Raw genomic sequence first — 22357 nt, 5'->3', positions numbered from 1 at the left:
TGTGCAAAATTGCGCATAATAATCATCCAAAGACAGCATGTGACATCACAGACAACACAAATGCACTACCATTGTACGCGAACAATTGCATTTTTATAGTTGTCATTTAATAAAGGCCATTGTTTAGCAATGGAGACAGTCGATTCTCAATTCTACTTTGATTTAAACTTATTTAGTGGCACAAACTGACGCCAAATAAGATTATAGAATTACTTCAACCGCTTCGCGGTCCCCCCAAAATTACCTCACGGACCCCTAAAGGACCGCGGACCCCAGTTTGGGAACCGCTGAATTAGTGTTACTAAAAAAGCGACAAACTCCCTGGTCCATATCTTTTCCGGTTATAACACAAATTTTCGTTAAAAATAACGAAACATTACATCTCTGCAAGGTTATGTTGTACAAAGGTCAGATGATTGAAATTTTTATGATCATTTCTCGCATAGCATAGGTGAATTTCGCAAGTTTTAAATTGTATGAGCCCTAAAGCGCTGTGGTTTGGAAATTTTACATCATGACATTGCCAAACGAAAACTTATTTTGATGTTTTGTACAAAAAAATCTGCAAAACAGCAATCAACTCGCGGCACACTTTCTCCACAACACCGGTATTTTCTGCAGTCTTCCGAGAAGAAGCTCTTTTTCTGATTCTGACGTAATCTGTTGACACGAAAGCTAAGCCGCCGGCAAGATTCTTTAACTGGCCAGTCAACTTGTTACATCATAGGGTCAAGTGCGGTAAGAGGCAAGCAGAAGATTACCACGTTTTCATGCAGCCTATAATCGCTTCATATCTTTCATGCACCCTTTGTTTTGTTTTAATAATCTTGTTCAATGCAAAACAACAGACGTGGCAAACGTGTAGGCTTGGGAACAATCAGAGAGCAAAAAAAGATAGAAAAGATTTAAATTTAAATTAGAATTTTATACTTTGAATGCACAATTTTCTTTTATGGAATGTCGAAATATAAAACAGAGATTTATTCATGATTATTAGAGGACCAGATTTTTTACAATAAAGCCCGAACTCGACCTATAAATCCAAACCTACAACCCTTACAAGGCGAAATTTCGATTTATCAGCATTTTACGTCTTCAATCAAGACAATTCTTTGGTAAACAGTTGTTAGCGACGTAACAAAAAATAAGTCCAACACTTTTACTATAGGGCAGCATTTTTTTGATATTTTGATATCCAAAGGCCGGACAGTGCTAGGATTTTTTATTTAACTTTTGGTGTCGTTGGCAGCAGCTTGCGAGAATGCTGGAATTAAATTTGTTTACGCGTTAGGTGTATTCACTATTTTTTGCACTTGTTTAATGTTGAAAAACGTCAATTGTTCTGCAATATCTTCCTGAAGATTGTGGATTAGGGTATAAAGCAATTTTCACGTGCTATGTCAGATATTTTTTGATAATTTTGTTGTTGTGTAAAATCAATTATTTTACTTCAATTTCAGGCAAAAAATTTACAGAAACTGCAAATAACGGCTCGATATCAGATTTGTTATCAGTCTATGCGTTCGCGGAACGGAATTTTAGCATTTGAAAAATACCCAAGACGCATCAATTAAACCTGTTAGAAGAAAAAGTCCTGATAAGGCTTCAGAGAATCCAATCACATTATTATTCAGTGCCTCTGGCTGAAAAAAAGCTGCAGACACCGACGACAAACAGCAGACACTTAATAGGGGGATTTTTTTCGCTGGGTAATTTGCCCTGTAGCAAAGATTTCGCTATAAAACCTGAAGCCTTCGAGCAGAAAAACACAGAAGCTTGATTACAAGTGAATCAAGATGGTTGAAACCCGAGAAGTGACTTTGATACTTTTGTGCTTTTGCTGCATTACTGTTTTTGCAGGTAAGTTGTTGTTATGTGGTTTGTTTTGTTATAACTTATTGGTTCGATGTTTGTATCTGGGTACTTGTATTCGGTGTAAAAATTGACCAGAAAAATTGCAACAAAATTTAAGACAAAACAACATACTAAAAAAGAAAAACGATTTGTATAAAGAAAAAACTCTTTTGGGCTATTGGATTCTCCATAGGCCAAAAGTCAATTTCGTTGTACTTAATAAAGAAATAAATGCCTCAAATTGAGTTAGCAATAAGTTCAAAAAATCGTAAAAAACGAGATATATATTATGCATATCCAGGCACCGTCAGTGACGCTTCATCAAACAACTTATCTTTGTCAGTCAGACGTTTTTCTACTTCAACTTTTATTTTGATAACTTTACAAAGTAACGATAACTTTATCGTTTATTTTTCAGTTCCGACCCCGCAGTGCGATTACCCCGGTTTCCGCTGGACCCGATACTTTGACAGGGACGACCCCAGTGGCTCGTGTGACTGTGAATTGTTCGCAAATCTAAGAAGCGAGAATCCCGGTCAAATATGTGCCAACCCACGGGAGGTCGATGCTCGGGTCAAATCGCTCAAGTTGGACTACCGCGCAACCGGTCAAGTGGTGACGGTCAACGAGGGTGGCGAGAAGGGCCTCAGGTGCAACAATGACGACAATCCCTACGGTTGTCATGACTACGAAATCAGATTTTGCTGCGGTAAGTCACGTGATCTGAGAAGGGTTTTTTTCACCAAAATGAAATACTCACGACTTTGTCAGCATATAAGAGCCAATAAAAATAGATTTGCTATCCGATGCAACGAATATTGACTAGCTTTGTACTTTTTTATGTAATTTCATTATTCAAAGAAATGTCTTACGTACCAAATTTCAAGTGTTTGTTATAAACATTATTTTCCATATAGTATAAAACGACAGTTGTTTATTCTTTTAGATTACGACGAATGCCAGGACGACCCCTGCCATGAACATGCCACGTGTACAAACACGATTGGTGGATACACTTGCGCCTGCAAAGCTGGGTTCGTGGGCAATGGATTCCACTGTGATAGTAAGTTTTTTTAATAATTCACTCCACTAATTTTCGTTGTTAAACGTTTCAGGCTACCATCTTTACTCGTTTGTAAGTCGCACGCTAAAATTTATGCACTACTGTTTCATAATTCATCTTTCTGTTGCTACATAGTATAACTATTTACCCATGTTTGTTAGTTACGTTGATTACTGTACCCAACAGAACGTACAATCTGTACATGCATATGAATTCTGACCCCAAAATAAATTAAAAAGTTGGAGTGTAGAAAAAAAAATGTAAGCCGCCCTCGATTATAAGCCGCATAAACGGCAGGTAAAAAAGAATATAAGTCGCTGCTTACAATCGAATAAATACGGTAATCGCTATTTTGACATGTTTTTAATGATTGGTGTTACAAGTGCATTTCACTCTAAACCAGGGGTGGGCAAACTTTTCAGTGCAAGGGCCGCATTCAAAAGTTTGTAATCTTATCGGGCCGCATAGTATTTTACCAACAACCGCCAGTTGCTTGCTTGTTTTTGTGTTAAAATAACTGATGTAAAGAATTAGGTTTATATCACACATATACCATTTAAAGTCGCCTAAAATGCTCTGATTAATAATTTCTAACTTGTGCATAAGTTTAGCTAAACGAAGCTAACTGTTTATGACGTCATAAAGTGTATTGTGACGATTGTGGTGCCTGTTTTATTTGCATTGTTTGGCATTTTTGTTAAATACCTTGCGCCAACATTAAGCAATGCGAACCGCTTTTAATATCCATCTTTGGGTGTTGTACGGGTCTGTGTTAACGATTCTAAGCCGTGTTTAATGTTCGTTTGCAAAGTACTGCAACGACCTAAAACTTGATCCAAAGTGACCAAAGTTTTGGCGTCAACAGTGCAAAGTGGGCTGTATTTGAAAACGTGAATCGCTTTTACTTTTATTTACTTATATCGAACGAAGAAATTGTGTCAAGTGACGATTTGCATTATAACGTGGCAACAACAACAGGCTAAAGCACGTAAAAAGTATCTGTGTTTAGTTCCATAGTATGGTACGGGTGCAGATACTGGACATGGAATAGGTATCGGCAAGTCGCAGTATTTTTAAAACTCTACGCCCGTGCTCATAATACTATTCAGCGTTACTCGGAAACTTTCTCTTTAAAATTTACTAACATTTGGCGGGCCGCATGAACTCGTTTGCCGGGCCGCATGCGGCCCGCGGGCCGTAGTTTGCCCACCCCTGCTCTAAACTGTCTAAAATTAAATGAAAAGTAGCCTCAGCAAATTTGTGAACTTTGTTTAATTCATGCAAATCCAACACATTTTAATTCAACCAGTATTAACTTAACTTAACCACACTCAACTTAACTTAAAGCAACTTACCCTCACTTAACTTAACCTTATACCTAATTAAACTTAAGCTTTCTTGATTTTACTTAGTCTCACTTAGCATAACTTAACTTCATTTAACTTTACTTAACCTTCCGTAAATTAACCTTTTTTACAGTAATTTAACTTAACCTTACCTAACTTAACCTTACTTATCTTAAACCTTACTTAAATTACCTTAACCATGCTTAACTTAACTTAGCCGTACTTACATTTACTATTTTTTACATAACTTCACTTAACCTTACTTAACTTAACTTTACTTGCAGTACCAGCACCGGTTTGCCCCAGAGGTTATTCGTGGAGTAAATTCTTCAACCGGGACGACCCCACTGGAAATTGCGATTGCGAGACTCACGCGGATCTCCGTAAATCCCACCCTCTCCTGGTTTGTGCAAATCCGCATATTGTAGACGCGCGACTCGCCGCCAACGATCTGGATTACCGAGTGGCCGGGCAAAAGGTTACCATAGCAACTTCCAAAGAAAAGGCATTCAGGTGTGACAACAAGGACAACAAGAACGGGTGTTTCGACTACAAAGTTCGGTTTTGCTGCGGTGAGATTTTTTTACCTTGGAGATTAACTAAAGTTAAAGAAAAAATGGCTGATAAAAAACTTACTTCTGCGTAAGCTATGTAGGTTACATTGTCTTGATTGTCAGCAGAAGTGCTTTATTGCGGCATTTATATACACAAATTAAAAGGAGATTGATGTTGAAAATGTAGTTTACATTATATTTTGTATTATATTTACATAATTTTATAAAACTATTACCTAAAATAACATCAAACTCACTAATATTAATTTTTAAATACACCTTTTGCAATTTTTGTTACCAGATTATACACCAAGTAATATTTATAAGCTTACATATATGGTGAGTATCTTGTTTCAGTATAGTTGGCAAATTTAAATTATTATTAACCGTCTCAGATGTTGATGAATGTGCAAGTTCACCATGCCACGCCAACGCCCGCTGCACCAACACTCCAGGAAGTTTCAGATGTCAATGTAATTCAGGATACTTCGGCGACGGATACAAATGCGGTAAATTCTTTGGCTTAGATTTCAAATAACAGAAACATGAACATAAAATACCGCAATTACATCGCCTATCGCCTGTTACTAAGAAGACAATTTGATGCTAAGTTAATGTCCTGTATGTATGTTCATGGTTACCGAAACACGATAATCAATGAGCACTAATTATAGTGTTTGGTTTAACTTTGGGGACACAAATCTTTGAGAACACAGGTTCAGATCGGGCCAGGTTCGCGCTTGGGTTTCTTACAAAAAACGGGCTTGATCCGGGCCTGACTTTACACTCTGTGTTAAATTAATCTAACTAGCTAATCAGCCAGTTGTTGGACCTGACCCAATGTCAAAGCGCACTAAAACGCCTTGTTCACGACCAACCGTCCTTTGTGTTTGTTGTCTGGGTCTTTCCTGAGGGTTTAATGTATATGCCTTTTAAGCCACCTCTCGGGTCTAAACCGGCTGCTCAAAAACGCTCTGCTGGTTCGGATTTCGGACTCCAATTTCAGGCCCGTTTACAACTCTGAATCGGTATACATTATCTTCAAAGAAATATAAAAACAAGAGAGGACTGACTTGGTAAAGAGCGATAAAGAAACGAGCAGCTCTTTCTGGATTTTCCATTTGTTTTCGAATCAATGTTGAAGGAAAACATCATAATGATCACATTCTATTATATTTTTTCAGTTCCAATTCCAACCTGCTCAAGGTCCGGGTACGATTGGACTCAATACTACGATCGCGACGACCCAAGCGGAAGTTGTGATTGTGAAACATTCTCCGACTTAAGAAGACAATACCCTGAGATCTGCTCCTCCCCGACCGCCATCCAAGGGCGAGTAAAGTCGAGTGGACTCGATTATCGACTCACTGGGCAAAATGTGATCGCTGGCACTGCAGCGGAGAAAGGCTTGCGATGTAATAACGCCGACAACGTGAACCGATGCTTGGATTATGAGATCAGATTCTGCTGTGGTAAGTTATGGCGCCCAGGAGCAGTACTAAATATTTTCTGACTAAATATTTAATAATTTTGTCTGTGACTTGGTTTCTTTCTGACGTGCATCTGACTGTAACCCAGCACAGGCATTTTTTAAAATATTTTGGGAAATACAACAACAACTTAGCAAGTTTGTAAATGCTAAAAATGTTTCATGAAACACTGCGGTTTTGATTGAATGCATTACCCTGCAATTTAAAGTGACTTCATTACCTTGATGTCATTTATTAGGCCACGTGTTCATTAAACTTATGAAAACATTTTTACAGACGTTGACGAATGTGCGAGTTCGCCGTGTGACGTCAACGCGGATTGTACCAACTCACCTGGAAGTTTCAGTTGTGTCTGCAAACCTGGATACACCGGTGATGGATTTCAATGCGGTGAGGAAAATTGTGTGCAGAATTATGATTTCAATGTCAGACGGATTAACTAAAATTATAGCAGCTAATGCATCACTATACTCCAACTTTCACTATTTTGTTTCGATACTGTAAAATTTCTTGGTTGAAATTCTGCATCGAAATATACCTTTTGCGTTGAAAACGTACCTTTTCTGCGTTGAATATAATTTAAGTTTTTTTATGTAATGGAAGCCTGCAAACTATTGTTGCTTTGTTAACATACAGCTTAGCGCCGTGTGGTTACATACTGCCGCAGATACGAGTTTGTGCCGCCGTGAACATGCTTATTAAAATATTCATACTGAAAGCATTGTCAATTGATTGACATTACACGAAGTACAGTAGAAAGCCTTTATTTGAACCATTATCTGATGCTTATCAATTGATATACTTAACTAATATCTTCGAAATACATAGTTTCCATCCCCACTTGTTCACGATCGGGATTCAAATGGACCGGTTATTACGATCGCGACGACCCAAGCGGAAGTTGTGATTGTGAAACATTCTCTGACTTGAGAAGGGAAAACTCCGGTGAGATCTGCTCCTCCCCGACCGCCATTCAAGGCCGAGTAAAGTCGAGTAAACTCGATTATCGACTCACTGGGCAAAATGTGATCGCTGGCACTGCAGCGGAGAAAGGCTTGCGATGTAATAACGCCGACAACAAGAATAAATGCTTGGATTATGAGATCAGATTCTGCTGTGGTAAGTTCAAGACTAAATCCACTTTTAAGTTTTTCTTTATTAAAGTGTTGATCATTAGTCATAAGGTAGCGAGTTCAAATCTCACTAAATGATGTTTCCATAATCTGAGTTGAATAATTTAAATGAAAATATAATAAATAATAAATATTTGAGGCTTTGTTGCATGTAATCCGCTCTTGCATGTGTTACAAATCAAATCAATGCAATCGAGAACAATTTGCAAAAAAAGTTGCAAAGATGAAAAAATGTTTTTGACTTTTACATTATAAACACAAAAAATATGATAAATACAAATAAAGACAAGGACTATAGCCCCACTTTTGGAATACATCGTTGATACAAAGCAATACGTTAACCTTTTGTGGTTTTCTTACTGTACACAAATTCAATACAGAAAAGAAATAATGTTATATTTTTCAGATGTGAACGAATGTGCAAGTTCACCATGCCACGCCAACGCCCGTTGCACCAACACTCCAGGAAGTTTTAGGTGTCAGTGCAACTCAGGATTCGTTGGTGATGGATTCAGTTGCTGTAAGTTGTATCAGAAAATCATTCATACCCAGCTATTTGAGTAGAGAATTTCTCTATAACGAATCATGACAAATTGCAACTGACAAGCAAAGTTTGCTTTATTTTCTTTTCAGAAATTTTGCTTATGTTTGAACGGCTGTGTGTTCATATGATTTAGTTGGATTTAAAGCGGCACTGGATATAATCCCCAAAAAGATTGAGTCGTTTGGACTCAGCTGTAACAATTACCTAACAGTTATACCTGGTTGCAAACACAGAAGCTTTAAAACGGAGCAAATCTTGCATGACTTTACATTGCAAAACGTTACAGCAAAGAAAAAACTCACCCGTGGTGCGATTTGAACCCGCGACAGTATTACCAGTCGGACACTTTGTAAAACCACGTTAGTTCGATCATGCGCTGAGTTAGCAACTGTACTGGCAATTCTGATTTATGTTTATTAGATCCGATTCCCAAGTGTTCCCATGGTTACGACTGGACCGGATACTACGATCGCGATGACCCAAGCGGAAGTTGTGATTGTGAAACATTCTCCGACTTAAGAAGACAATACCCTGAGATCTGCTCCTCCCCGACCGCCATCCAAGGCCGAGTAAAGTCGAGTAAACTCGATTATCGACTCACTGGGCAAAATGTGATCGCTGGCACTGCAGCGGAGAAAGGCTTGCGATGTAACAACGCCGACAACGCGAAGCGATGCTTGGATTATGAGATCAGATTCTGCTGTGGTAAGTTGTGGCGCCCAAGAGCAGCAATAGATATTAGAATAAATTTGTAATTTTGATAATACAGCATAAAAATAACTTCAAGTAAAGCAAATTATTAATTCGCTGTTCAGAGAAGTTATAGTCAGGCCTGACTTCTAAATATTTGAACATAAAATAAATATTTTGCTAAAGTTTATAGGCATCTTCAATTCCTGTGAACAAATACAACCTTAGTGCAAAAAGCGAAAATAGTAAAACAATAAAACAAGCTGGCAGTTGCGCCTGTATTCTAGAACACTCTCGCAATCTTAAAGAATGATTCTACCTGTAAAGTTTTGTTGAAAATACTACTAGCAACTTTCGTAATTTGTGTATTTTCATGTTTATATTATTTCTGATCATGTTCAGACATTGACGAATGCGCATCCAGCCCGTGTCACGTGAACGCGAAGTGCACCAATCTTCCCGGAAGCTTCAAGTGTGAATGCAACGAAGGTTACCTTGGCAACGGATACGTATGTGGTAAGAATGAGTTCCTTGTTACGTCACAAAGAAAGACAACGTCATCTATTTGCTCAAATATAACACAAAAAAGACTGAGTTGACGCCAAAAGCAAGAAAAAACTGTTTAGTAGAAATCTAACTTATTTTATATTTGTGCATGCAAGTAAATGACGTCACATTGTTTCGTCATCATGTATTACGCCATAGTTATCTCACAGCAACAAGAAATGCAACTTAACAATGTGACATGGTTTTGTTTTCCGCTATGACACAACTAAAAAGAAATATTGATTAACATTCTATTTGAATAAGTAAGCAAAGATGCCATTTAAAGTTGCATATTCGACTTGTTAAGTAAGATGAACAAATTGAACAGGCAAATTAGATTTTTATTCTGACAATTACAAGGATACCTGCAAGCCAACCTAATTACTAACCGGCCTGCAGGCTCCCAAGTGCACAATTAAGGTACCTGCAGGAACATCTATAAACTATACCCTATAACCTTGTACCTTACATTTTGCCAATTTTTGTTTCATCTCTAAACTTTTATTTTCTCTTCAGTCCCGAAACCGGTCTGCAAGTTCCCAAGCCGCTGGACCCCCTTCTACGACCGTGACGACCCGAGCGGGACTTGCGATTGCGAAACGTTTGCTGATCTGAAGCCGAAATACAAAATCTGTTCGCACCCTTCAGCTATAGAAGGAAGAGTGAAGTCAAGCAAAGTAGATTACAGACTTGCCGGGCAAAATGTGATCGCTTACACTGCGACGGAGAAAGGATTGAGATGTAATAACGTTGACAACAAGGGAAAATGCCACGACTACGAGATTAGATTCTGTTGTCGTAAGTAGAAGATTGTTTTTGTTACTATCTAAAGTATTTTGTCTCATAAGTTTGTGTTTTTCAATGCGTAGAAAGTGTAAATACCTCAAAATAGAAAGATTAGTTGTTTTTGGTAAACACAAACTTAAAATAAGTCCTAACATTTTATAAAACGGAAGTAGAATTCAGCAGAATAGTAAATATATTCTTTTGTACAAAATTTGTATACAATTTTTAAGCTAAAATAATTTGCTGTACGGTATATTTTCATTGTTAACTGAAATGCGTTTTTAATATCATAAAATCAAAATGTTTATTACACTTTAAATCCGACAAATTATTTAAGACACGTTTGTTCTATAGACGGTTAAGAATGTTTTGTTTTTGCAGCTTTCTCGTTGTCAATTCCCAAGTTTCCTTTCGGAAGATAAAGTTGCAAAAATAAAAGATGCTTCCTCAACTATTCAAAGTGCCAAATGTAGCCACGTTTGAAACTATTGTATATTAATAAACATTGCATACCCCAATAACTGTGTTTTGTTTTCTATGTTGCTTGCACCATTGTAAATGCATCAGTAGCATTACCAGTTACAGTTATAGATACATGCTGTTTGTAGTTTGCACTCATGAGTACAACGCGTGGTAAGGTAATGATGCAGGTAGTGTAGGAAGACATGCAACCCACCAGCGTCCGCATCGAAACTTACGTGTAAGCTCAACCACTAGCCAGTTTCGTTTAACTTGTAATGCACAAACGTAATAGTTAACTTTGAAATTCCCCATGACAGACAAACAGCCACCGTCGTAATCTATCAGACATTCCAGACCGTCATTCGAAGCGTCAATTTTACTTTTACAGATCCGGTTATCTAAAACGGTTGTCATTATTTGTTCTAAAATCTAATTCCCTTTTTTACAAATGTATTGCATGTCTAGTTACTCTAGTACCAACAAATTTATAGAAAACCTTTCTGTATATCGTCCTGAATGGTGTATCTGCAAATGTTTTCAATGGTACTTCCAAGTTATTTGTAAAAGACATCCTATGCATACACATGGATCTAAAGCTGTTACGACGCATGAACACGCGGAAATGATCAAGGGAAATTCTAACTACGGCTAACTGCAAAGCGAAACCCAACTCTATTTAATACAAGCATGCTTGTCCTGCAGGACAGCTGTAAGTGTTTGGAGTGTCTAAAAATTTGCAAAGCAGTTTGTTCTAATATCGTAATGTCGGAATACTTTACGAAACTTGAATTTCTCTCTGATGTTCTCTGCCGTTCCAACAGTCGGCCTTGGTGGGAAACTGGTTCAAAAATCTGCAACCTTGTAATGTTTCTGTTTTCACTTTACGCATTCCGCGGCTACGGGTCAGAGTTTATGTGCATTATTTTTACGTAGATATTTAATGACGTCACTATGTACAAATCAGTAAGGTCTCAGCTGAAAATTATGTCGTTATTGGATAATAATATAATTGCCTTGGGGCTTTAATCGCGGCTTTAATCCCCGGCGTTGAGATTGTGATAAATAAATACAGCGTATTGGCGTGGACTGCGAAAAGTGTAAAACCGACAAAACATCTAATTTCCACAAAATCTTACAAATTTTAACTTGGAAGCGTCCTACCGTTCAACATAACAAATCATAGTTCCGAAACAGTGTGAAATAAAACCGTATGGGTCGAAACAGTGTGCACTATCCGAAGCAAACTTATTATGTAATAGCTTTTATATATACTTATTATGTAATGTTTATACTCATTATGTAATGTTCTTTTGTAAAGTAATTAGAGATTAAGAAACATTGTCGCCATGATAATTGCATATTTTTGCTCCTTTAACAACTGCAAATAGTGCAACTAAAAAAAACGAAGGCCGTTTATGTACTTTACCCTACCTAAGCGTTATTATTTTCGGTTATAAAACAAAAAGTAACCCACAATTTTGTTGAAAATAGCAAACCAAGACATCTCTGCACAGTTATGCACATTGCACAACAGTCAGATTATGGTAATTTTGTTGAAGCAGAATTTTTTATTCTGCAGGTGGATTGCAATGCTTATGTTGTCTTCTGTTACTCTTTTACTTAACTTCTTACATAGATTCTGTTAAGATTAGCTTCCAAAATTTTAGAGAAGAGTCAATATATATCTTATTGAATGACGTCACTAACGTTTTGCATGAAACCATTACATTCTTTTGCATTGTTTGTGAACCTTTTCGCCTTTCATTGTTGGTCAAGTGCAGAATTTTCCCTATTGCCTCGCTACCCACAAACGAAGACCAGAAGCGCTATTGTTTGCAATTTTAAAATCACGACTTTATGCAAGACTTGTTTAACCTCGTTCAAATAAGAAGGTGCATAATTGGTCGATTGCTTGATAGGGGTGAAATCAATTATTGGAAAAACAATGAAAGGCATGTGCACGTGGGTGAAGCAGCATTTCATTACCAACTTCCAGAAGAAACTTGTTTTCTCATTCTGACGTAATCTGTTGACACGATAACTAACTAAGCCGCCGGCAAGACTCGTGTACTGGCCCAAACACTTGTTACGTCACAGTTGAAGGTCAAACGCGATAAACAAACGAGACAAACAAACGATTACCACGTTTTCATGCAGCTTATAATCGCTTTACATATTCAATGTACCCGCTGTTTTGCTGCAAAGATCTTGTTCAATGAAAAACATCAGACGTGGGAAACGTGTAAGCTTGAAAACAATAAGGGAGCAAAGTTAAACGCACCCTTTAACAAATATGTCCACCCGTACTTTGTTTATCATAATAATTTTAAACATGCGTGTCTTTAGACAAAGCACAGTCAAAATGCATTTTTGGTCGATTTGGAATTTAAATCAGAATTTTAAACCACTTTAAAAGTTGGAAACATTTAAATCGCGTCACAAATCAGTCGTCGTGCTGGACGGACGTGTTTTTGGAACTGCTGTAGTTGCTATAAGTTTCTCTATATCAGTGGTTCCCAAACTTTTTCATATTTTTTTCAAAACGGTCCCTTTGCCATTATTTCGATGGCTCGCGGTCCTTAAGCCTAAATGTGTATTTCATAAAACGAAAGTTGATTCCAGGATTTTAGCTGGTTATGCAAAATTGCGCAAAAAAATCATCCAAAGACAGCTTGTGACATCACAGACAAGACAAAAAGCATTACGATTGTGCGCGAACAATTGCATTTTTGATAGTTGTCAAACAATAAAGGCTATTGTTTAGCAATGGAGACAGTCGATTTTTAATTATACTTTGATTTAAACTTATTTAGTGGCACAAAGTAAGTTTGTGCCACAAACTGAGAATTATAGAATTACTTCAACCGCTTCGCGGTCCCCCCAAAATTGCCTCACGAACCCCTAAAGGACCGCGGACCCCAGTTTGGGAACCGCTGCTCTATATTCTATACGCTTTATGTTGATGATTTCAAAGTCAAGATTTCTAGTAATATCTCCTGTAGCAAACCTCGAAACTTATTTGAGACACGAATCATGAATACCGTTACGGTATAAGAAAAATTTAGAGAACTAATACAAGTGCTGAACCAAGCGAAAACTCTAGGCCTACGATACGTGACTTGCTCAACCTCATGCAATCCATGGATCGGCGCCTGACCTTAATCGAAAATGATCTGCGGCAACGCGTCAGACAAGCTGAAACTAGCCTCGGGTATGCACTTTAACGCATTGATGAGCTCGAAGGCAAAGAATTTCGTTAGAAAACAACCTCCGGGATAAGCAACTTTATTTGAAGCAAGAGCGTGTTGTGGACAACTGCGCTCAAAAGAGTTTAATTTACTGTTTCACGGCATCCCGCAACAATCTTTTGTCGAATTTCCGAACCAAACACATTATTTGCAGTTCAGATCTCACTAAGATTGAAATTAGTCTTTAAAAGCAAATATTGGACCTAATGATCGGCCAAAACCAGTCCTAATTGTTGTGAAGTTTGTTACAATGAAAAAAGAAAAAAATATTCTCTTGCTGGCCGGGCCCTGGCTTAAAATGCAAACATTACAAGGCATCTACCGACTTCCACGCAATCACAAAAAAATTACATAAAAAAGTTCTGATTCATCATGCCAACAAGAAAAGTTGTGATTCATGAAGGGGGCTTCCACAAGAAATTCGCTGCTCAAAGTCATTTTCAGCGTTAAAAATTAAACTTAAAAGGCATTTCTTTACACTATCAATTAATATATTGCACCTGCAAGGATGTCAACACAAATTACTTGCAGTCAATTGTATGCTAAGACTTGGGCATAGCCCACTGAACATAACCTCTAAACCAGTTTGTCGCGTTTATTTAATACGATCTTAAAAGATAACCTTTTGAGCTTTTCGGTTGATACCCAGAAGCTCAGTTTCAAAGTCAATATTTTCTTTTTTAACAACATAGGTCCACACAGTAAAAGTTTCCAAAACCGAATGACTGGCGCCGCAAAAACAAGTCAAAAAACTGTCAGGCGCAAAACACAACGTGTACCTCGTAAAAGACGCGGGCAGTCACAGGCATGTTGCCATCAGCCACTTGCTGTAACCACGCACTACCAATTTGCACAAAGGCACATACGCAATGTAAATAAATTCGTGACACCAGTGGTTCCCAACCTTTTTGTAGTCACGGACCCCTTTTATAAATTTCATAGGTCTGCGGACCCCCAACATAATATACCCCAAGTTTTTCTATGTTTTTCGTTTCTTGCATTATACGTTATTATACTTTCGCTCTTCGGGGCAGAATTTTAATCAACCTTCACAGTCTTTAAATCTCAATGAAGTTCTGTACGGTAGCAGTCAATGCAATAAAGATAAAAATTTTCTGGCGCACAAAACTTGAAACAAAGAACTATAAACTTTATTTTTCGTGTGTGTTGTGATGTCACAATGGATGTAACAATCACAAAAAAATTACTTGTTCCTGACCCAAAGGTTTGATAAACAGTTTGCACTCGTATGAAGGATTGTAAAAACGGTTTGGAAACTGAACAATATTTTACTGTTGGGTAATGATACTAAAAATGCCTCCACAGACCCCCATCTCACGGCCTCAGGCAACCACTGCTCTAAACAATATCGCCGCTGTGTTTGTCAACGTTTAGATTACAAACAACAAAACCTTCAATGCCAATTATCAGCTCGTCAGCAGTTTTTTAATGCTGTTCAAATTTACCTGTCTGTTTGTAAACAATTTTAATTTGTGCATTACATTGTTATCCTTACTGCTTTTGTTTACTTTTTGCCACTTCTTTGTTTACCTACCGAAGACCCCGTTTTCCACTAATGCGTTTCGTTTTATTGCATAATGACACGACAAAGGACAATTTTTAGTTTTCGGCTTGTTGTCTGATTGTCGAAAAATCTATTTAAAAAAATCGTCATTTGCTTTTACGATATTTTCTATTGCAAAAATATAGATTTGATTACACTTGTCAGCAGACCCGATCTTTTTGCAATAAAGCCCAAACTCGACCGCAAAATCTCAGCCTGACTTCCAACCCTGGATTTGCAGAAAATATTTTAATTTTACGTCCCCAGATAATACATGTATGGCAGTTGTTTGTGACGTTGTTTTAAAGAAACATCCTAGTTCATCACTTTCACAGTGCCATAGCATTTCTTTTAGTTTCGGTGTTGCCGGAACCAGCCTGCTGATTGCGAAAGTGCTATGATTTTATTTTACACGGCAACCTGTCATCACGTATTTGCTTTTCTTGTTATAATGAGCAAAGTCGTTTCGTTTGGCATACTTGACTTTCTTGCTATATTGTCGTACAGAATTTTGATTTGGGTCTGTGTAGAGCAGTGGTTTTTCAACCAAACCTTGGGGGGTCGTTTGTCATTATACCGAGGGTTGCGAAGCCGTTTTATAAACATTAATAAAAGTAAACGATTATGAGCATTAACAAAATAAACATCGAAAAGCAGTCAAAAAGTTAAGCTATTTGATTTAAACTAACTTATTTTGTGTTCCATTATGACCATTACAATACAAAAAATGCATTATTACGTCGCTACATGCATTCCATGGAAGATAATTCAAATGCAAGTGCCATACTTGCTCCTTGGCCCCAGATCGTCAAAACTAGTGATGCACCGAACCCGCCTCAGAAAGTTCGGGCCGAAACCAAATAGTCGGCAACGAGACCGAATAGATTCGGCCGAATCAGGCCGAACCTGAAGTTCCCTTTCTGATCGATGTTTTCAGCTAAATGTTGTGTTGTTGATGCAAATGAACCGGTTTATGGCATTGCAACAACACTTTCAAAATCCGTAAGCTTTACTAAAGTTCTAATATTTTGCAGACATGATGGCTCGTATTTTAGAGGTAAGAATTGGTTAATTCATGGTGTTTTATATGGGCCAAATTGTCATGTGAGGCGTTGGGCCGAATTTCATACAATCAAAAAGTTCGATCGTCAGGTGCTGCATTAAACGATCAAGTAGTTTTGTTGTTGCGCAAAATTCGGAACTTGAACTTTAAATTCAAGTGCGAATTCAGATTCAAGTGCAAAATTTAGAACTTGACCACAAATTCAAGAGATTTGTTATTCGTACATAAGTTTGCGAACGCATTTCAGCATTCGAAAATACCCAAGGCGCAAGTGAATAAACCCGTTTTTGTTGTTTTTTGTAGCAAAACTTTCGCTATAAAAGCTGAAACCTTCGAGCAGATGAATACAGAAGCTTGATAACAAGTCGAATCAAGATGGTTGAAAAACGAGAATCGACTTTGATAATTTTGTGCTTTTGCTGCTTTACTGTTTTTGCAGGTAAGTGTTAATGTGTAGTTTGTTTTGATATGTTGGTGCGGTATTTGGGAACTGTTACGGAATTATTTCAGCAGGTCTAAATTGGTCTTATATACCACCCCTGCTAACTCAATTCGTAAAAAGAAAACGAACATACACCAGCAACAAATTTTCGTTTTTCGTACAGAAACAATATTTTGAAATAATGAAAAAATGGAAAAAAATGAAGAGAAAAAACAAATTTCTCAAATTTATACTTGATGAATTCACAAACTTCAAATAATAGTAAGTCTGAAGTCATCTGCTATTTATTGAAGGCACACATGTTTCACCTAAGTAATAGGCATCTTCAGTAGCTTACACAAATAGAATTGGTGAAAAAAATGTTTTTCAACCATGCAGAGATTGACGAAAGTGATGGTTGCCGAAACACGGTATTCAATGTGCAGCAACCGAGGTTTATCATTGACAACACAAATCGGTTTAAATTCAACAAGTTTGGTTAAAAGAGACATTTAAGCGAGAAGTCCTTTTTGGAGTTTCATCAGCCTTCGACTCCACCTTCTGAGAAAAACATCATAATGTTCAAAACCTATTATGTATTTCAGTTTTTCCACATGTGAACAAATGTGCAATGTCCTCATGTCACGCCAACGCCCGCTGCACCAACACACCAGGAAGTTTCAGATGTCAATGCAACTCAGGATACTTCGGCAACGGATACAAATGCGGTAAATTGTTTAGTTTAAAAATTTTAAGTTACAGAAATGATGAACAAAAATAACGCAAATGCATCGTATGTTACGTTAATGCCACATTGATGCCTACTTAAGCTACACAAGTTAATTTCCTGTATGTATGTCCATGGTTACCGAAACACGGTATTCAATGTGCAGCAACCAAGGATTATCATTGAGAACACAAATCGGTTTGAACTCAACAAGCCCGGTTAAAAAAGACATTCAAGCGAGAAGTCCTTTTTGGATTTTTATCCGCCCTCGACTCCACCTTCTGAGAAAAAACATCGTAATGTTTAAACCCTATCATGTATTTCAGTTCCAAATCCCACGTGCTCGAGACCTGGTTACAAATGGACACAATACTTTGATCGCGACAATCCAAGCGGAAATTGCGATTGTGAAACATTCGCCGACTTGAGAAGGGAAAACCCCGGTGCGATCTGCTCCTCCCCGACCGCCATCCAAGGCCGAGTAAAATCGAGTGGACTCGATTATCGACTCACTGGGCAAGTCATCGTAGCGGGAACAGCGACCGAGAAAGGCTTGCGATGTAATAACGCCGACAACGTGAATCACTGCTTGGATTATGAGATCAGATTCTGCTGTGGTAAGTTGAAGTCCAAACCCACATTGAAAAATCATGAAAAAATGTTGTGCATTAGTCGTAAGGTTGCGAGTTCAAATCCCACCAAACTATGTTTTCCATAAAACTTTCAACAATCATAAAGGTTTATTAAAAGATTCCAAGCGCGAGAGAATTGAGGCTTTAAAAATATCAAATCAATGCGATTGAAAACAAATTGACAAAACAACGTGACAAAATGTTCATGTAAATTGAAAACACGAAGAAATGGATTTTGAAGATACAAATAAAATAATGTCCTTCATGACGTCACTGCTAAACTTTTAGAATAAAATGTTAATAAAAACCAATGGCTCTGACTCCTGTGTTATTGAAACGTACACAACTTCCCATTACCGACAAAAAAGATGTAAATTTTTCAGATGTGAATAAATGTGCAAGTTCACCATGCCACGCCAACGCCCGCTGCACCAACACACCAGGAAGTTTCAGATGTCAATGCAACTCAGGATACTTCGGCAACGGATACAAATGCGGTAAATTGTTTAGTTTAAAAATTTTAAGTTACAGAAATGATGAACAAAAATAACGCAAATGCATCGTATGTTACGTTAATGCCACATTGATGCCTACTTAAGCTACACAAGTTAATTTCCTGTATGTATGTCCATGGTTACCGAAACACGGTATTCAATGTGCAGCAACCAAGGATTATCATTGAGAACACAAATCGGTTTGAACTCAACAAGCCTGGTTAAAAAAGACATTCAAGCGAGAAGTCCTTTTTGGATTTTTATCCGCCCTCGACTCAGCACCTTCTGAGAAAAAACATCGTAATGTTTAAACCCTATCATGTATTTCAGTTCCAATTCCCACGTGCTCGAGACCTGGTTACAAATGGACACAATACTTTGATCGCGACAACCCAAGCGGAAATTGCGATTGTGAAACATTCGCCGACTTGAGAAGGGAAAACCCCGGTGCGATCTGCTCCTCCCCGACCGCCATCCAAGGCCGAGTAAAGTCGAGTGGACTCGATTATCGACTCACTGGGCAAGTCATCGTAGCGGGAACAGCGACCGAGAAAGGCTTGCGATGTAATAACGCCGACAATAAGAAGCAATGCTTGGATTATGAGATCAGATTCTGCTGTGGTAAGTTGAAGTCCAAACCCACATTGAAAAATCATGAAAAAATGTTGTGCATTAGTCATAAGGTTGTGAGTTCAAATCTCACCAAACTATGTTTTGCATAAAACTTTCAACGATCATAAAGGTCTATCAGAAGATTCCAAGCGCGAGAGAATTGAGGCTTAAAAAAATTCATATCAATGCAATTAAAAACAAATTGCCAAAAAAACGTGACAAAATGTTCATGTACAATGAAAACACGAAGAAATGGATTTTAAAGATACAAATAAAATAATGCCTTCCATGATCTTACTGTCAAAGTTTCAGAATAAAAATTAATTAAAACCAATAGATCTAACTCCTGTGGTTTTGGACTATATACAACTTCCCAAAATCGACAAAAAACTTGTAATTTTTTTGGATGTTAATGATTGTACAAGTTGCCCCTGTCACGCCAACGTCCGCTGCACCAACACACCAGGAAGTTTCAGATACCAATGTAATCCTGAATACATTGGCGATGGATTTAATTGCTGTAATTTGTATCAAAAAATCATTCACACTTACTTATTTGGGCACAGAAAACTTTGTGACCAGTCATATCAGGTTGCAACTAATAAACAAAGTTTGGTTAGCTTTTATTTCTGAAATATCTGCCTACTTTGGGCAGTTGTATGTTCAGATGATTTAGTTTGACTCAATGGACACTGTAAGTACAAATTCAAAGGGGTTGAGCAGCTGGTGTTCAGCTGCGACAGTTACCTAACAATTACACTCGGTTAGAACACACCAGCCGTAAAACGGACCCGAGGCTTTTCTTGTATCAATTTGAATTATTCTATTCCCGCAAGGAGTTTTATATCAAATCAAGCCGGCCGTCAAGAGTTCCGCCCATGAAAAACTCACCTGTGGTGGGATTTGAACCCGTGACGGCAATAGCGGTCAGCAACTTTGCAAAACCACACGGGTTCGGTCATAGGCTAAGTTTGCAACTTAGCTGGAAATTCTGCCGGAATAGCTACCAACTTTATGCCTTTTAATTAACCAACTTTATGCCTATTAGATCTAACTCCCGAGTGTTCCAATGGTTACCAATGGACACAATACTTTGATCGCGACAACCCAAGCGGAAATTGCGATTGTGAAACATTCGCCGACTTGAGAAGGGAAAACCCCGGTGCGATCTGCTCCTCCCCGACCGCCATCCAAGGCCGAGTAAAATCGAGTGGACTCGATTATCGGCTCACTGGGCAAGTCATCGTAGCGGGAACAGCGACCGAGAAAGGCTTGCGATGCAATAACGCCGACAACGTGAATCACTGCTTGGATTATGAGATCAGATTCTGCTGTGGTAAGTTGAAGTCCAAACCCACATTGAAAAATCATGAAAAAATGTTGTGCATTAGTCGTAAGGTTGCGAGTTCAAATCCCACCAAACTATGTTTTCCATAAAACTTTCAACAATCATAAAGGTTTATTAAAAGATTCCAAGCGCGAGAGAATTGAGGCTTTAAAAATATCAAATCAATGCGATTAAAAACAAATTGACAAAACAACGTGACAAAATGTTCATGTAAATTGAAATCACGAAGAAATGGATTTTAAAGATACAAATAAAATAATGTCCTTCATGACGTCACTGATAAACTTTTGGAATAAAATGTTAATAAAAACCAATGGCTCTGACTCCTGTGGTTTTGAAACGTACACAACTTCCCATTACCGACAAAAAAGATGTAAATTTTTGCAGATGTGAATAAATGTGCAAGTTCACCATGTCACGCCAACGCCCGCTGCACCAACACACCAGGAAGTTTCAGATGTCAATGCAACTCAGGATACTTCGGCAACGGATACAAATGCGGTAAATTGTTTAGTTTAAAAATTTTAAGTTACAGAAATGATGAACAAAAATAACGCAAATGCATCGTATGTTACGTTAATGCCACATTGATGCCTACTTAAGCTACACAAGTTAATGTCCCGTATGTATGTCCATGGTTACCGAAACACGATAATCAATGTGCAGCAACCAACGATTATATCATTGAGAACACAAATTGGTTTAAATTCAACAAGTTTGGTTAAAAGAGACATTCAAGCGGGCAGTCGTTTTTGGATTTTGTCTGCCCTCGACTCCACCTTCTGAGAAAAACATCATAATGTTCAAAACCTATTATGTATTTCAGTTCCAGTTCCCACGTGCTCAAGACCTGGTTACGCTTGGACACAATACTTTGATCGCGACAATCCAAGCGGAAATTGCGATTGTGAAACATTCGCCGACTTGAGAAGGGAAAACCCCGGTGCGATCTGCTCCTCCCCGACCGCCATCCAAGGCCGAGTAAAATCGAGTGGACTCGATTATCGACTCACTGGGCAAGTCATCGTAGCGGGAACAGCGACCGAGAAAGGCTTGCGATGTAATAACGCCGACAACGTGAATCACTGCTTGGATTATGAGATCAGATTCTGCTGTGGTAAGTTGAAGTCCAAACCCACATTGAAAAATCATGAAAAAATGTTGTGCATTAGTCATAAGTAGGGCAAGTTTTTGCAACTTTTGCAACTTTTTTTTACAGCTTCCGGCAGCTTCCGAAATACTCAGAATTTATGTAGTATGATGTGATAAGCTGTTTGTAGGAGTTTTATGTTGCAACTTTTTGCAACTTTTTTCTATTTTTCGTGCAACTTTTGACTGCAACTTTTATCAAGTATTGCGCAAAATGTAAAGGAGTGATTTAAAGAACATGCTATAAGACTATTTTTAGTATGGTTCTATTCTGTTTGATTTGCATAACAAAGAGCTATGTGATGGATTAGCTGCATCTCAATGTTATCTATGACGCAACAGTTGGCTTGTAAGCTAGAAGTTCAACAACCCCAGCCAAGCATAAAGTTTTATATAAAAGTTCATTAGTTATTTTGCAAGTAAGAAGCGATAACCTTGATATCTGTTAAGATGACAGTCTAAGGCAGGGATTGTCCAACCTGCGGCCCGCTAGTCATTTTAACTCCAAGAAGTATGCATAAATGCAACTTTTTACTGCAACTTTTGTTGAAATTAAGTGCAACTTTCTCACGTTTTTAGTGCAACAAAAACTTGCCCTAGTCATAAGGTTGCGAGTTCAAACCTTACCAAA

The 22357-nt window shown here is 38.0% G+C and overlaps 2 protein-coding genes and 1 pseudogene across 2 annotated transcripts; all 3 read left to right on the top strand.

Moving 5' to 3' along the window:
• Positions 1-1546: 1546 nt before the first annotated feature.
• Positions 1547-10527, top strand: LOC145230249 (uncharacterized). Its single transcript, XM_080095632.1, has 13 exons — positions 1547-1860; positions 2273-2563; positions 2801-2917; positions 4548-4835; positions 5213-5326; positions 6002-6289; positions 6584-6697; positions 7136-7426; positions 7847-7960; positions 8405-8689; positions 9077-9190; positions 9737-10018; positions 10388-10527. The coding sequence occupies exons 1-13, from the start codon at positions 1797-1799 to the stop codon at positions 10426-10428; spliced, it is 2403 nt and encodes an 800-aa protein (XP_079951758.1). The 5' UTR covers positions 1547-1796; the 3' UTR covers positions 10429-10527.
• A 703-nt stretch (positions 10528-11230) lies between these two features.
• On the top strand, positions 11231-14117 carry LOC145228065 (uncharacterized; annotated as a pseudogene).
• A 2601-nt stretch (positions 14118-16718) lies between these two features.
• On the top strand, positions 16719-21801 carry LOC145228064 (uncharacterized). The gene is made up of 8 exons (XM_080093043.1): positions 16719-16782; positions 17370-17492; positions 17818-18108; positions 18507-18620; positions 18948-19238; positions 20278-20565; positions 20965-21078; positions 21404-21801. Exons 1-8 carry the CDS (start codon positions 16719-16721, stop codon positions 21757-21759), a joined length of 1641 nt encoding a protein of 546 aa, XP_079949169.1. The 3' UTR covers positions 21760-21801.
• Positions 21802-22357: the final 556 nt, after the last annotated feature.

The sequence above is a fragment of the Phallusia mammillata genome, chromosome 5 (assembly GCF_965637545.1).
Source record: "Phallusia mammillata chromosome 5, kaPhaMamm4.hap1.1, whole genome shotgun sequence".
NCBI classification, from domain to species: Eukaryota; Metazoa; Chordata; class Ascidiacea; order Phlebobranchia; family Ascidiidae; genus Phallusia; species Phallusia mammillata.
Note: the sequence above shows the minus strand (reverse complement) of the source record. Positions and strands in the feature narration are given on the sequence as shown.

Excerpts from the sequence above, each read along its gene's own strand:
- LOC145230249 (XM_080095632.1), top strand. The coding sequence starts at position 1,797 with ATGGTTGAAACCCGAGAAGTGACTTTGATACTTTTGTGCTTTTGCTGC. Across the intron at positions 2,564-2,800 it reads CGAAATCAGATTTTGCTGCG|ATTACGACGAATGCCAGGAC; the intron begins GTAAGTCACGTG and ends TTATTCTTTTAG. Across the intron at positions 5,327-6,001 it reads CGGCGACGGATACAAATGCG|TTCCAATTCCAACCTGCTCA; the intron begins GTAAATTCTTTG and ends ATATTTTTTCAG.
- LOC145228064 (XM_080093043.1), top strand. The coding sequence starts at position 16,719 with ATGGTTGAAAAACGAGAATCGACTTTGATAATTTTGTGCTTTTGCTGC. Across the intron at positions 18,109-18,506 it reads TGAGATCAGATTCTGCTGTG|ATGTGAATAAATGTGCAAGT; the intron begins GTAAGTTGAAGT and ends TAAATTTTTCAG. Across the intron at positions 19,239-20,277 it reads TGAGATCAGATTCTGCTGTG|ATCTAACTCCCGAGTGTTCC; the intron begins GTAAGTTGAAGT and ends TATGCCTATTAG.